At 35.3% G+C, this 16,301-nt stretch overlaps 1 protein-coding gene across 1 annotated transcript in view; it reads left to right on the plus strand.

Annotated features, from left to right (window-relative positions):
• Positions 1-16,301, plus strand: part of EXOC2 (exocyst complex component 2) — a 127,912-nt gene that overhangs the window by 13,350 nt on the left and 98,261 nt on the right. Inside the window, exons 3-4 of the mRNA XM_065753320.1 lie at positions 3,866-4,042; positions 6,184-6,310. Of these exons, the coding sequence (XP_065609392.1) occupies positions 3,866-4,042; positions 6,184-6,310 (304 nt within the window). The remainder of the gene's footprint in view (positions 1-3,865; positions 4,043-6,183; positions 6,311-16,301) is intronic.

Raw genomic sequence — 16,301 nt, forward strand, 5'->3', positions numbered from 1 at the left:
TACAGAATTGTTTTCTATTAAATCAACATTAAACATCAAGTTGATGTTTTTCACTGGTCTGCTTACTATAGTCCCATGTTTTAATGTGTGAGGTATAGCAGTCAGTTCAGGGCCTGCCATCTGTGAATATAAGATTGCTTTTGCCTGTGTGCATCTCTTTGTTCATTCAATTTCAGTGGCTGTTTTATAGCACCACTCAGTCTCATAAGATGTGTTCTGCATTTTGTTCTAGCTTTTACTGTCTTTATGTTCTGAATGAATTAATATCATCAGCAGACTTTGTAACCTCTTTAACTTGTCATTTATGAATATATTGAACAGCAGAGTTTCTAGCACATGCCATGTGGAAATTTTCTTCGGTGAAAACATACCATTTACTGCAGCCTTGTTTCTATCTTTAAGCAAGCAGTTTATGTATTTGAGCCGTATCCTATGGCTGCTTAATATTCTTAGTCCTTTAGAGAAGGACTTAGTAAAATCTTCTGGAAATCCAAGGTAACTGTAACTACTGGAATTTCCCATTTTCTTTTCTACTAAGTGAAGTGTATGTGTACTTTGGTATTCATGCTAGAGACAATCTTTCTAATTTGTTGAGGAATCATGACTCCTCTGAAGTCCACTGGAATTTTGTTTGGCTTTGCTAGAACCAATACTTCACTTCATGGCTGTAAACCAAGATTCCCAAATTCCATTCTTGCTCACCACGATGGGCTTTATGGCCAAGCATGTGCTACTGCATTTTTCCTATTAATTTCAGTTTGCTGCCTCTTTCAGAGGAAAGTTTTTATTTTCCTGAGCTGCTAGACGAGGTTGTGATACGCTGTATGAATCTTTGAGACATAGTCAAAAACTGGTGGTGTTATGGGTAGGTGTATTCCTATGTATCTGTATGGTTGATGTATCTCAAAAACCCCATCAGTTAATTGGTATGGATTTTTTGTAAGTGATCAGCACTAGGTTCTTAAAAAGAATATATTTTCTGAACTGTTTCTCAATGTTATAGCTGACTGACTGCTAATGGGTTTTGTTTCTTTTTGGAAAAACCCTGGAGCATGTAGCTGCTAATACTTTCAAGTTTTAAGGTGAAAGTAAAAAATGGTTTGCTGTAATATTTTTTTTTTCCCCAGTTAGCTCATTTGATTATCGCCTTTTCCAGAAAGTAGCTAAAGCTTCAGGCACATTAAGATTTCATGGTTAAATTATGCATGTAAATAGTCCCTGTAACATGGATGGAAATGCTTATGAAAGTGAGCCTTTTTAGGTATGCAATTTAAGCAAGTTTGAGTAGGGGTTTTATATAGTTTATAATCTACTACTTGAGATACATTAAAATAAAATGAAAAGCAATAAGCTAGGTTTTTTTTGTTTGTTTGTTCGTTTTTTGTATAAATGGAGAACCACGTAATAGGATATGGCTTTTGGTTTCATTTAAGGGAGAGCCATTTTGTAGTCAATTTGTATCTTTGAAACTAAATAAACACTTGTTTTTTGTAACTATAGCTCACATTCCAAAAAAATCATATCTGGGAGATTCACACAGCATTTATGTCCTTAAAGTTTAGTTTGTCTTTTAAGACGTTTGCAGTTGTGTTTTTGAAGGGGTTGTAATATTGCCAGTTTATTAGCTTAGCCAAAATTGAAAAGTCTCATGAGAATTACTTGTTTCTGTTTATTAAAACAGGCAGAGGGCTGGACTCTCTAACATGCCCTCTTAAAAACTAGACCTCTAGTATTATAGTCTCAAAGATCCTTGTACCTTACAGCAGATCAAAATAAGGTTTTATTTAAGGAGTTTTCTGTTTTGAGGAGGAAATGGTTTCATTTTTACTACCAAGAATTTCTTCCTGAATGCCTTTGTTTCATCAGTTGTCCTGTGCCATTGCTATATTTAGTGAAGTTATATAAGAAGTTGAGACTTTAATTTGCATTTTTAAGATACAGATAAACGTAGTTCCTCTCCATTTAAGATGTGTCAGATATGTGATGCTCACTTGTGAGTTTTAAGAATCTCTAAGTAATATAAGGATTTTCAAAATTGTTAGTGAGAAACTTCTACCCTACTAAATTGTTTAAGCTTAGGTTATATTCAAATTAATATTAATATCAAGAGTTCAGATGTTTTTAAACTCGAGGGTGGAGATTTGTCATTGTGAATGGTTCAGGCAAACTCTTATCAGTTAGTCTTAATAATTTCTGCTGCAGTGTTTTTCTCAGTAAGAGAAAAGTCTAGCATAAAACCAAAAGAAATTTAATAATTTTACTCTAAGGTTAAAACTCTTGCTTCATAAATACTTGTATTATTTTTTGACAGAAGGTGGGGAAAAAATGTGCTAGCCTGATGAAAATATTGCAAAAAAGTGAACAAAGTACTTTGATTCAGAAGACTTGGTTTGCATGTTTGTTTTTGCATCCCTCACCTCCTTCAGGCACGTTTAAGTAACGTATCTCCTGCTCTTGCTTAAGTAAAATTGTCTTCAGTTGTAATAAGACTCAAGGCCTTTCTGGATTTTATGTTTTGTGTTTTGTTTTCAGAATAGATTTTGGCAGGGAGTAGGGCATTTTAATGTCTGACAGAATCATGAAAACTGCCAAATTTATCTGCTGTGTAATGTCAGAGGTTTAAATTGTTAGAAAAAGTAAGTGTGAAGTTTTGGTACTGAGCCACATATGCTGATCCTTTTCTGTTAAATTGGTCATAGCTTTCTAGAAATACAAAACAAAAGCCAAGCCAATAAGGAAAGAACTGCTGTGCCTGACTAACATGTTCTGGTATACACTAGTGTGGCCTTGTCATTTTAGATATACAGTAAAATGTTTCTAGGTAAGGATGTTATTTAAGAAGACAGTACTGAAGTTGTTCTACGAACCAAGTCTGTTAGGAACTTTTTTGTACTGCTACTATGGGTCTCAATATCTTTCTAATCCGTCAGGATAAGGAAGCTCAAATTAGAAGCGTGGAACTTGTGGTAGATCTGAGAAAACAATCCATCTATTCCATCATCCAGAGTCCTGATCTGACCAGAACTGACGAGGTTGGTTTGTCAGTTGGTCAGATTGGTCGACCACATGAGACGTGAAACCCCAGGAAACCTGACCTCATATTAAGGTGTACATTGGCATTTAATTGTTAAGAACTGTTACTAAATGCTAAGAACTAACACTAAAGCGTGACTTACTTTAATGTGCTTTAATCTTTCTATGTGAGACAGCTTTGTGGATAAAATGTTATATTTTTCTTCCAGAATGTACCATTTTTACTTCTGAGTTAGTTATGAGAAAGTCTTCTGACATATGAGAATGTCGGATCACTGTTATTTGATATTCATACAACAACAGCAGTCTGTTCAACAGAATCACAGATTTTGTACAGAAGAATTAAGGGCAGAGTATTTGTTAAGGAGTATTTTTAATTTTTTTCTTGTGAAGTCATTATCTTCTGTGTTTGCAGAGGTATCGTTAAACAAAGTTGAAGTAGCATTGTTTTTTGTGAATAGTTAGTTATTCTTTGTTTTTTACTGTGCCAAGTCACACAGAGCAGATTAATGCTGAACAGTAGTGTCTTGCTGACTGGGGATATTAAAAAAAGTTGCAGTAGCTCCATAACTGATGGAAGAGATTAAAATAAGCTTAAAGCAGCACAGTCTCAAGTCACACTAAGATTCTAAGTCTGAAGTCACATGGGGAGTATCTGAAAAATGTCTTCGTAACTCCAACTGTAGTGGTCTATAAGGGATAGAGAAGGGTCTTATGTGTGTGTCTAAAATACATAACGCATCACAAACATATTTGCCTTACAGAGTTTCAGATGATACTTACATTTGTAGTAGGTTTTTTTTTATAATGCTTATTTTTTTTACTCCCATAGGTTTAACAATCTGTGGGCACAACTGTCTGCTCACTGCTGAATGGATGTCTGCTAGTAAAATTGTGTGTCGAGTTGGACAGGCTAAAAATGACAAAGGAGACATTATTGTCACTACAAAATCTGGTGGCAAAGGAACTTCAACTGTTTCCTTCAAGCTGCTTAAACCAGAAAAAATAGGTAATTCTCTTGTTCAAACTTGCATTTGTTTAGTTTCCTAGACAAAAATGTAATTGAATGCCTTTATAGATATATGTTTAAAATGCGTCCATGTCAAGATAATTCTCAGCTGCCTAGAAAAAGCAGAGTGTATCAGTAAAATGTGCAAACAAAGGTATAAATTCATGATAGTTGTGCTTCCTCAATAAGCTGATAAAGTCCTCAAGGACTAATGAAAAGTGTCCCTTTTTATTTGTAAGCAGAATCGCTAAACTTGTAAAATTTTCAGGAAAGTCATAATAGATCCAGTAATTATTCATATTGCTTTATAATTTACTAGATACATCAGGCACTCTGAAAGTGATGCTTTTATTTCCATGGAAATCACTACAGATAAAAAAAAAATACAATAGCGCTATTTATCAACCTGAACGAAGTCAGAAGGTGCCAAGTCCAGACTGTACGGTGAGTGTGGTAGGACAGTCCAGCCAACTCTGTCAATGTGCTCAGCAGTTTCCAAACTGGTATGGGGCTTGGAATTATTCTAAGAGAAAGATTGTCTTCTTCTTTGGCCTGAATGTGAAGTTTGAGCCTTCAGCTTAGTCAGCTTTGTGATGTAATGATCAGAGTTGATAATTTGCCTGGGTGACAGGAAATCCAGAAAGATCATCCCTTGGCAGAGTTTCAGTATTATATAAAATAATGGTTATCGACATTATTTCCAACACATTTAAGCCAATATTCATCTCTATAGACAGTTTCCTGATTGTAATATGCCTATTTGTGCAGCTAATCTAATCGAGGTACCCTTCATTTAATGGTGTGACAGGAGTACGTGGCCATCTGGAATGTGGCTGTTGCCTCTGCTGAAACTCACCACTCACCACCTCGCTGTGCTCACATCCACTGTATTGTCTTGATAAATATTCAGCAAGCACTGATGAATGTCAGTGGGTGCCATTTTTTTTATATGTAGGAATTCACTGACACACATTTGTTTAATACACACTTCTATTCTGTTAGACTTCCCCTTTGCTTCCATTTGTCACATGGCAACAAAATAGAACAGAATATTGGTGGGAAGGTTCAGGCTCTGCTGTCATACCATTAGCATCTGCCTCTGATCTTGTGGGTCAACATTTTAGAACAGGAGGCATTACTTTCAGAGAAGCCCTTGTAAATTCAAAATATAAACCAGATAACGAGCCTTACACCTAAATCCTGAGCTGACGGTTTAAAAAAAAAAAAAAAAAAAAAGGTGCAGTCCTTAGTTCTGTTTCTGATTTGTAATTCAAACCACCCTCCAAGGTCTCAAGTATTTCTCATGTGATGTGTAAGCATTAAAGTTACGCTGCCGAGCAGTCTAGGAACTATATTTATAATCCAGCCTAAATACCCTCTAGATTTTAAATGTTTCTTGTTCTCTGCAGTTCAATGGCAGTTAAATAAAGCATCATTTCTTTTAAGATGAACTCAGAGCTGACCACTAGAAAAGTGAACCAAGAGCAGATATTAACGGTGGAATTTTTAGTGGTTGGAGAGGAGAATAAGTATTTAAAAAAAAAAAAAAAAGGATTGGGGGATGGATATTCTCTCACGTTAAAGAGAGGAATGATTGTGAATGTGGCTGGTTGCATTTTTGGCCAGAGCCCAAGAATTATTTTTCTTCACTTTACCTGTTGTCACTGCTGTAAAGCTGTGGAAGAAAGGCCAGTCCTTTCTCCATCTTATGTCATTCGTGTGGTCGAAGCTAGTTTACTTTTTCATTATTAGTGATGTGGAAAGGGGATATGTCCCAAAACATGCAGGTAGGAAGGCCTCTGGCTAATTGCTTCTTCTGAATGTAGCGAACGACAAGACAAAATAGTTGGAGGATTGGGAAATATAAATGTCCTGTTATTAGGAGAACACTCCTCATTTATATGGACGTGTGTTCTCTAGGAGGTAATGTTTGATGCCCAGCCATTAATACCTTTTTAAAATCTAAAAGAAAATAATTCAGCTTAATTGTATCCAGGTTGTTTTGCCGTGTAACTTCCATTGTACTACCTAGGCATCCATTTTATGTTTATCGGGATCTTTCAAATTAGTTCAGTATGTTAGAATTCGATAGTGCTTGACAGTCCTTGCTTTTTTAAGGATTTGTGCTTTGTTTTCTCTAGGTATCTTGGATCAGTCTGCTGTCTGGGTGGATGAAATGAACTATTATGACATGCGCACTGACAGAAACAAAGGGATTCCCCCTTTGTCCCTACGTCCAGCTAATCCACTTGGTATTGAGATAGACAAGTGAGTACCAAATGCCTTTAATCCACTTTTTTTTCTGTGTTCTTCTTTATGTATATCTTTGTAAACCTCAGAAAGGTTTCAGTAGTTTATGGGGCCGGAAAAGATTTAAAAATACATGTACGTTAGCGGGTGACACAGTGTTTGGGACTGAGAAGAGTTCATGGTGCACAGTCTCTCTTGCTTCATAATTCTCTTTTGGATCATTAAGTATGATTTTGGGTCACTAAAAAAAACAACCACTGTAGATCTAAAAGCCTGATATATTGAACCCCACTGATGCTTATATTTTGAGGACTGGTAAATAACCTAGGGCTTTGGATTTATACATTGTGGTTATGGAATGCTTACTGGAGCATCTGAGCATCTGAGTTTAATGGGGCTTTTAAGAATGTTTAGATTGCTTTCTGTTGCTAAAATTGTACTGTAAAATGTGATTTATTGTACCACATCAACTAGTTTATTTTATTGAGTTATTAATACTTTTTTCCAACCCACAGTGTTCTTTACTTTTGTTTGTAAGTATGGTGGAGTTTGACTTTTTTTCTGAAATAGAAACTTTCTGATAATTGATAAACAACTGGTAGGGCTCCAAACCTGACCAACTCCTAGGAATGTCAACAGGATTTAGCACTAATCTTGATCAAGGTAGCACCAATACCAAAAATAAAGGCAATTTAAAAATTAGACTCTAGAGTTTCATCTTCACAAATGGATTAACTACATGAATGCTTGTGCAATTTCATTGATGCATTTTTTCACATGATGGAGGATGCAAATTATTTCAGTATAATTCCTCTTTTACAATGCTGGGGTAATGTAATTGTATGCTTCTGTGGTTAGAAATTCCTCATATGATTTTTGAAATCTGAGGTTTGTTGATATCTCTATTAATTGTTTGGAATTTTATTCAGTCACTGTCTCTTACTATTTAACACAACAAAGTCTTCCATTATATTATTAGTAACAGAGCTCAGTTGTCTCCAGTTTTGTGTACTACTTGAATTATCACTCTTTTGAAACCCTGATTGTTACAGATCTGAGTCTAAACTCTATTAACTAAACCAGAGTTGAAGTTCTTAAATACATCTAAATACACAAATATTTGGTCCAAAGTCTTGGCATCTCAATATATTTTAAACTTTAGTTATTTCTGTATCAGTCCAATGATTTGTGATTCTTTTACTGTTTTCTCAGAAGATATCCAGCCTTAATTTGAGGGCATCGCATTCAGAAAATGTCCGCTGTGTCTGCTGTTACTTTGTTCTGCTGAGAAACTATATTCTTGAAATTTGTATGGGATTTCTAGTGGATCTGTCATCACCTTCCGGTCTCTGGCTGCTCATTTCCTTCCTACTTAAATTTGATATTTTCTTTTCAAAATACTAAGCTATATATATATATATTTTTTTAAATAAGCTGAAGATGTTGGCTGTTTTGAGCATTATTCACCAACCTCTTGGTGTAATTTCTTACAGACATTCCTTTCATCTTTTGTTTTCCAACCCTGTTGAACTGGTGGTCTAGAACTGTGGATGGTGTTCCAGAATCCTTCCGGAAGACTTTCTGTGCCTGTTGTGCTTTCCATTGCTTGTTTGTAAATTCAAGATATAAAATAACATTTTTTTTAACTACGTTGCAGAGTGAACTAGCTATTGTTGGCTAAGCTGCTACTTTCGCGAGTGACTGGTTGCTCATTTGGCAGTGATGACCTGGATTCCTTTAGCTTGCCTGTATCTTTTAATGTTTGACAGTGTTCGTCTCTGTGCCTTCCTTGAAGAACCTTTTTTCGAAGTCCAGCTGACAAAATCTTTCTTTACATAATATTTTTTTTTACCAACTGTTAATAAAAATTGTTGGTGATAAAGTCAGCAGACGATGCAAATACTGATGGAAAAAGAAATGTGGCCTATAGCAAAACTTTTACCTGCAGCTTTTCTCAGCTTTTCTTCTCCACTGATTGATTTGTTGGCTTTTTATTGTTGTTGTTTAAATTAGGTAGTTCCTTAGTCTATCTGATTTATATTGTGGGCATCACAGAACACTAAGTTGTTAATCAGTCAGACAGTAGCAAGTTTCCTTTTCAGTGGCAACATATTAACTGTGTCTGGTTACTTATTCACTGAAGCACTTAATCTTAAAGCCTGTGTAATATGTTTTCAAACACTGTATGAATGTTTGTGACTGAAGTTAAAACTATTTTTCTCTGCTTTAATTCTTTGTTGAACCCTGTAATAGCTTTTCCAAGTTTTACCTGAAATTTAAGTCAGGATAATTAGTTCAACTGCATCATCCTTCTTGTGTTTCTCACAAGACTTCTTTCATTAAACACATTGGCTGTATTGCAGTTACTTTAAGCTTGTTCTCATTTTAAGAAAATGTTTAATGTGATACTGAAACGTAGAACCAAAATTAATGCTTCTTATTGTCTTGGCAGTGTGAAATTGATATGTTAAGAATTATTTTCCAGAAACCAGAACAGGATCAGTTTAGGATTAGTTTGGAGTCATTTGTTTGGATGCTTGTTAAATAGGAATCTACTAATATCATATTTTAAAGATTTTGTCTGGAAGCATTAGCAGTGAGGTTTCATTGACATGCTTACATTTTGTGTGGAAAAGAAATTAAAAGGAAGTCAGAAATAAATACAGGTAGTAAATGAAAACTATTTTGTGGCATGGGGGTGTATGTGAACTGTTCAGTCACGGCCTGAACCACTGATTGAGCACTGAGTCAGCCACAGGGGCACAGGTGAAGGTAATGTACCTGTGTGACTGGAAGGGGTGGAGTCTGGCTCCACCTCTCCCAGACCCCATTTAAGGGCTGACCAGCACTGTGGAGGTCATCAGCGAGCCTCAACCATCTAAGAAGGTGAGCCACTCTTTATTTACCAGTTGTCTGTGTACCATCCATATAAGCCTAACAGAAATATATCATCCTCCACACTATTCTTCCTGAGTACAATTCTTTGGGGTTATTCGCCCTGCAAGGGGGAATGGGGAAGTGGAAGTCAAGATAAAGTTTGTGGTCTACTGACCTCCAAGTTCAGTGGAGGTAGAGCAGGAAGATTATGGGAATCACTACTGTTAAAAATAACCAGTTAGAGGGGAGAAACGCTATTTAGCATTATGAGTAGCTGTGTAGAGGGACTGAGAATAAGTCATGGAGAGGAGAAAAAGATTGGAAAAGACACGAAATACCAGGGCTATCGATGTGCTGTGTAACAGCATGGTGTTTAAAGTTACGACTATCAATGAATTGTTCTGTGTATAATTTTCAATGGCTCCCCAATGGGAATTTTTTCATAATTTTCTTCAAAAATAGGAGCAAAACAATATTTGCTTTTATAAAGTTATCTTTAATACCATATTGTTTAGTTAAATGTGTTTTCAAGTACTTGAAGAAGAGGATGGGTTGGTAGAAATATTTTATACGGTAGTGGAAAAAGGGGCAATTGTAAATTAAGAAAGGGAATAGATAAGCAGGCTGTTGATATTAAACATTACTAGGCAATGGAATTATTTCTTACTAGAAATGATAAAAACTTGTAATTTTGGAATGTTTTTAAATAAACCTAATGTAATGAAGAACAGTTGTGTACAAGGAGGTTGGATTCCATAGCATTCTCCATTGTTAATAAGTTTAGCTTCTTTAAGCCGTTTTTAACGTGCCTAAATTAGGATGCATTTGAATTTTCAAGTTGATGCATTTAATACTGTTCTGATTTGGTTGAATTTAGAATCCCATGCCTTGCAGTCTCGTGGCTGTTAAGAAAAGGAGAGCTATTTACTGGACATGCAAACACATTAAAAAAAAAAAAAAACTTTAAAGAAAGGGCTAGAGAGAAAAACTGAGAACAGATGTGATAAAATGAGGAATAAGTTAGAGGAGCACATTGAAGAAATGGTAGGAAGTGGGTAACCTGCAAATGGAGAAATAGAAGTTCTTGCAGAAATTGGCTGTCAGTCATCAGCAAACAGTACAGTAAAGACAGTTTGGAAAGAGGTAGATCACCTGTCCTTTGAGGTTATTTTATTTTTAATATGGTTTATGCTTAGTTCTAAAAGTTGTTTTGTGGGCTTTTAAAATCTTGTCTGAGGGTACTTAGTCAAATTAAATTGTGTTTGAAAATCATATTTGGTGATGATACTTTCAAAGGTTTTGCAAATGAGACTTCGAAATACTAGAATAAAGATTCCATAGCAGAATTGTCTTAGTGTAACATTTCATTAAACTGTTATATGTTCACGGGGACAAAAACTTGATTCTTTGGTAAACTTTGAAGTTTAATTATGAGAGACTGCAGTTTAAAGGCATAAGATATCTAAACAGTGAATCAAGGGAAATAATAAGAACTCTATCTTCCTGGTAGCTTTCCACGTAGTCAAAAGTTTTAAATGTATGCACAGTGTGCAAACCGTTGTCTTTCAGTGTGTGAGCTTCACAAGTAGTAAATAGTGATAACTTCATGCTAATAAATTCTTCATGTTTTCCAATAACTAATTCCTGTTCTTGTGCCACACTTTTTTTTAATAAAGCTCAGTTGCTAAATCATTTAATGATCCATAATGCAATGAAACTAGAACTTGCTGATTAAGAGTCAAAATTTAAACAGAATAAAGTCACAGATGTATTCATAGGGAAGTGTTTCTACACATCGTTCTGCATGCTTTGTGTGTTGCTGGTAATTCTGGCTTAAAACACAGATCTGATCAACTTCAAGGTTTTGTTACAGTGCTGTCACTTAGTGCATATTGTTTGCTATAAAAAACTTCCTTCACATTGTAAAGCAGATATTTAAAACATTTAACATGAATTCTAGTTTATTAGTTTTCTGGATGCTTTAAGGACTTAGAGCCTTAGTTTTCTATCTCCATCTGCTTTAAGTGCAAAGCAAATCTGTGCCACTCTCCACCCGAAGAAATATTCCTGGCTGTGGTGTTACAGGGACATAGCCAGAAGTCTTTACAAGAGACATAAATAGCTTTCAGGAAGAAAAAGAGTATTCCGTGTAGTGACCTCAATCTGAGAAGTGTGGAAAGTTGGCATGAAAACACTAACAGTGATGTTGCAGTACTTGGACTGGTTCTCACCATTTGAAATAGTTACAGGAACAGAGTGGTAGACTGTGGCCTGGATTTTGAACGGCTCTGGGAAGGAAAATATGCTAGATGCATCTCATAAGATAAAAGTGAAATCAGTTGATAAAGAATTCAAATTTGCCCAAGATTTGTGAATGAACTGCTTGCTCAGATATATTGCGTGCAGTTTTACCCTCACATAATTTATTTATGTGAAAGATTCCCTGCCTCCTCTACATATGCTGTTAGACCCCCCTCTCTGCAAAGCAGTGACTGCAGTAGTTTGAACATTTTTGAATAGTGTTTGTTGTTTTGCGTGTAACAGAGGTCATTATGGTGGATCTATCTCGTACATGAAAGCAAACACTGACAAGTTAAGTACATTCCACATACTTCTATATCCACCCACTCAATACAGATGCTTCCCTCTTCCCACGCCAGCTTCCAGAACTGTTCATCTGGCAGGAGGGAAGAGGCGATCTTACGCTGCCACCTAATGGCTAACATCATTTTGTTACTATAAGATAAGGTTTTCTGGAGCCCGGGTTAGTGTGTTTATTTTTAAATGGCTTATTTGGAATTTCATTCTTGGATATGATAGACTTGTGGAAACTTTTATCGCAGTGACACCTGAGCAAATCATAAAACCTGTAGGAGAGAGAGATGGAATTGTGTGTCCTATTTTTATGTTGTTAAAAATAATAGTAATGTTTCCTGCTTTTAAGGTTGATGCCTCAATTTTAGGTTATATACATATTAATCTCTTAAGAAATAGCAGAACGTGGTAAAACTTAAATATGGTTGTCATTTGTTGTCGTATTTCTGATAAACCCAGCACTACTGGAGAGTAATTGTCAGAGCACTTCCATGTCTTTGCTGCTGGAGGGATTTTTGTTAATACCTTTTGATTTGTCTTATTCAGTCTACTCCATTGTCCTTTATGCTGGTCCTCTTGCATACATGATTAACACGTTACAAAGCCTGCTTCTAGGAGTCTGGTACCAGACAGGGAAGGAGCGTAGAGTAGCTCTAGGTTGACTTGTTTATGCTGGTTGCTATTCAGAATCTGTGTTTAGATTATTTAAAGTTGCTCCTTTTGACCTATAAACTCTTGTGGAATTGAGGTTCAGGTTACCTTTTGGTCATTGTATGCTGCTTTTGGACCTGTCTTTAATTGGTATACATTGTCACATATACTGAAAAACGCGCACTGAGACTCTGGGAGCAAAATAATCGTTACAGAAGTTACTGTGAACGCAACTTAGCAAGATTTAAAGCCCTGATTTTATTTTTTTTTTAATTTTTTTTAGCCATTGCTTTCTATCCCTGTGACTTAAAATTTTTCTCTAATACTAAATTGTGAATCGTTGAAGGCTGTGATTTACCTGAGGAGATGACAGCTTATCTGAAACCTCTGGAGAGTATAAGTACTTATTAAAGAACTACAGAATTGTAGGGGCTGGAAGAGACCTCTAGAGATCGTGTAGTCCAACCCGCTGCCAAAGCAGGCTCCCTAGACCAGGTATGTGCAAGTTCTGTAGTAAGATTTTTGAGGACTATACAGAACCTCAGTTAGGGATGATTAGGGGATTAACTTGGATTAACTTGTATTGCTGGGCAGATGTGACCGAAGGGAATTGATGGTACCCAATGCGTTTTGAATCCAAAAGAGATGCATATTCCCTTTAGATGGAAGCAAGGACTATTGGAGTACTACATGACTGTATTAGATGCAGTCAAAATGCATTTGAGGAATGTAAAAGCATACAGCAGCTTGAAACCAAATTTATTTTCATTATGGTTGTCTCATGAACATAAACAGTATGTAAAACTTTAATTACTTTATGTTTTAAGTTATGACCTGATAGTTCTGAGGAATGAATAAGACTACTTTAAAATGTTAACCAGAACTTTAGTACAAGATCTGATTTTTGCAATAAGTAAAATAGCAGAAAGTATATTAATTGTTTACCTTTATGCATTCTCTAATTTTACACTTTCAGTGTAAAAATCAATGTAAATTGATTTTTAAAAATTCAGTGTAAATTCAGAATCTTTATACATATTAAACTTAGAACTTTTTTCCTTGAATTCTTTCTGGATTCCTTTTCTGGTTCCCAACTCCTTTTGCAGTGGTTGTTTTTTAGTCAGTGATGAAGTATTAAGAGTTGTTGCTTCCTGAGTTGGTTCCTCTAGAACTAGCAAATCAGCAGAAGAACAGTTGACAATCTCACTGTGTGCTAACGTGATCTCAACTTTTCCTACTGGTTCGTGCTCACCCTATGATGTCAAAATGAGTAAAAGAGAAATACTTCTGTCACATATGTGCTTGTTTATAAGCAAATGGTAAGCAAGTTTTCATGAGAACGACTTCTAAGGACTTATTTATTTAATTTACTAATGGAAGTTAATGAAACAAACTTGTTTCTGTGTAGTCAATCTCTTTTTAGGTCCATCTGGCCAGAAATTTGGGAAATACAGCCTCTTTCAGATTGAACTTTTTAGTGAGCAGCTTGTAGTGAAGCCAGCTGTACCAAGTCAGTTCAAGCTACCCGTATCTGTTAGTGGAAAAACTACTGGTGGAATTTATGATAAAAATAAGTGTACTACGCCATAGAGTATAATGTATTGTTAACCTACCACACACGTTCATGTTCATGTTTCTACTCTGTTGTGACTATCTCTAAAATATGTCCACATAGATAAAAGCACCCATAAACGCATTACTAATTTATGGCTCTACACAAATACATCTGCTGGAAAAAAGCTCCCAATAACTTTTCAATGCAGTCAAACATTGAACTGAAAAAAACTGTTTCTGTCACACAGTCTGTAGGCAAAACTCATTTGCAGGAATTTATTACATCCCTAGCTAAATAATTGGTCTTTATCTCAATGTATTTATAGTTGTTTTTTTTTTCTAGGAATTACATAACTTATGCATAAGCTTAAACTGCCATGCATGTCTCTCAATCGTGTTGCAGTAGTAGTGTTTGGTAATGGTATGTTGAGTGTACTTTGTGTTGTATCTGTTTCTGTTGGCTAATGAGGGAATACATTCAAGTTTGAAAAAATAAGAACAAAATTCTTTCTGTACTGTGTTGCCTGCACTTACATATTTCTTATAAAAAGTTCAGTCTCATTCAAGGTAACCAGATGTGCTTCTTGTTGTTTTTTTTTCATTTTCTTTTAGCATGAGAAAATCATACTAGAAAAATGCAATTGCATATTGATTTAATATAGAAGGATTTTTGGACATGGATGGTGTGTATCATCACATGTGAAAACCTGTCCTGTAAATTCTTCTGCACTTTTGAAAAAAGATGCTTTGAAAAAATAAGATTGCCTTCAAATATGTTTCAGTTCTCTAACAGGCATTTGTGAAATTTGAGGTCGTTGGTAATTTTGAGTCTCACTACTAATTATTATTACTTTTTTTTGTATTGCGTTATTGCATGATTTTCTTTGAGCTCATAGAAATGGGATCCTGTTGTTAACTGCTGTGTTTGTTTCTCGCACTTCTCACTATCTCTCAGCTTCTCATATCTGTCATCACTTTTCCTTGCGTTTCATTTGGTAATATTTTTCTCATTTGAGTAAGTATTGTTTCATACCCTTGTAACAGTCAGGTGCTACTGATGAATGACTGCTGTACTGTGTTTGAACCTGTGTATGCTAAAGGTCATTTAGATATGAATAGGAACTTGTAGAAAACAACTTTTCTGTATAATTGTACTTTTTAACTTCTTGCCTTTAGATTTGCTTCATTTAATTTGCTATTTTTTCTTTTTTTTTAAATAAAAGTAACTTTAACATCCTGATATGTTAGGCTACAGAAAACAGTAGCTTTCTAACAAATCATCACTTTGCTGTCCACTCAGGTTTGATTTTTTTTGGGTACACTTTTTAAATGTAAATTCCAATAGCTGAATGTGGATTGATCCCCATCCCCCAGTTTGATCTTGAATGTAAGATATTGCAGCTTTGCATTTGTATCTAAAGTACTTTGTATAGTAGGGTTCATCTAGCTTGTGAGCATCAGAGAGGGATTTTATTGACTGTCGATCTGAAAGTGAAATAATTAATCTTTAAACTGCTTTGGCAACAATGGTTTCTGGAAACTGGATGTAACTGGTGATAAAAAATAGAGCAGCAAGTGCATTTGGTGATATATTAGGAGTCTATTCTATTATGATAGAATTAATACACTTGGTGCATTAATAAGACTTGGCCCAGCAAGTGTAATGTGTGTGTCTGGACTGAGAAAAATATTGTCATGCTTTCATCAAAAGTGATTTAACATTTTTTTTTTCCATTCCACTGACTTAAAACAAATGGACTACATTTTCTTTGAGTATCATAGTAACTACTTGTAATTTGAAAACTAACATTGCTGAGAATCTTCTTTTACAGGCTGTCTCTCTGCACTGTAAGACTGAATAAAAACCTGTGGACTCCTGCAAGATGATTAGCCTCTAGACAGGGATGGTGCAAGATCACTACAGTCAACCGGATGATGTCCTGTCACGTTAGATAGATACTAGTTCATAAATCATAGAGAATATTCTAATCTGCTTGGCATTTCAGTTTTTAAAGGGTAGAGTTAACTTGAAGTATATTCAGTGTTAATGGTTCTTTGTCTGGATGTTAGTAGTATTAATGTGAGTTTATCTTATTTTCTGAAGACAGTAGTTCTTTTTCTCTGAAAATGTTTTGCACAGACAATGCTTTCTTTCATATGCACAGTGGTAAATGCAAAATGTTAGAAGTGGTTTTACTTAGTTTAGATTTCAATCTTTTCTTTCCCAGTCATACTATGTCTGAAATATCAGATTTATTTTCATTGTGAATTGCAAGTTTGTTTACATTTTGTTGGAACATGAGCTGCTGTTTTATGCAAGATTTTAAATTGT

Source organism: Cyrtonyx montezumae, unplaced genomic scaffold, assembly GCF_038088225.1.
Source record: "Cyrtonyx montezumae isolate F1298 unplaced genomic scaffold, pur_monq_1.0 scaffold_8, whole genome shotgun sequence".
NCBI classification, from domain to species: domain Eukaryota; kingdom Metazoa; phylum Chordata; class Aves; order Galliformes; family Odontophoridae; genus Cyrtonyx; species Cyrtonyx montezumae.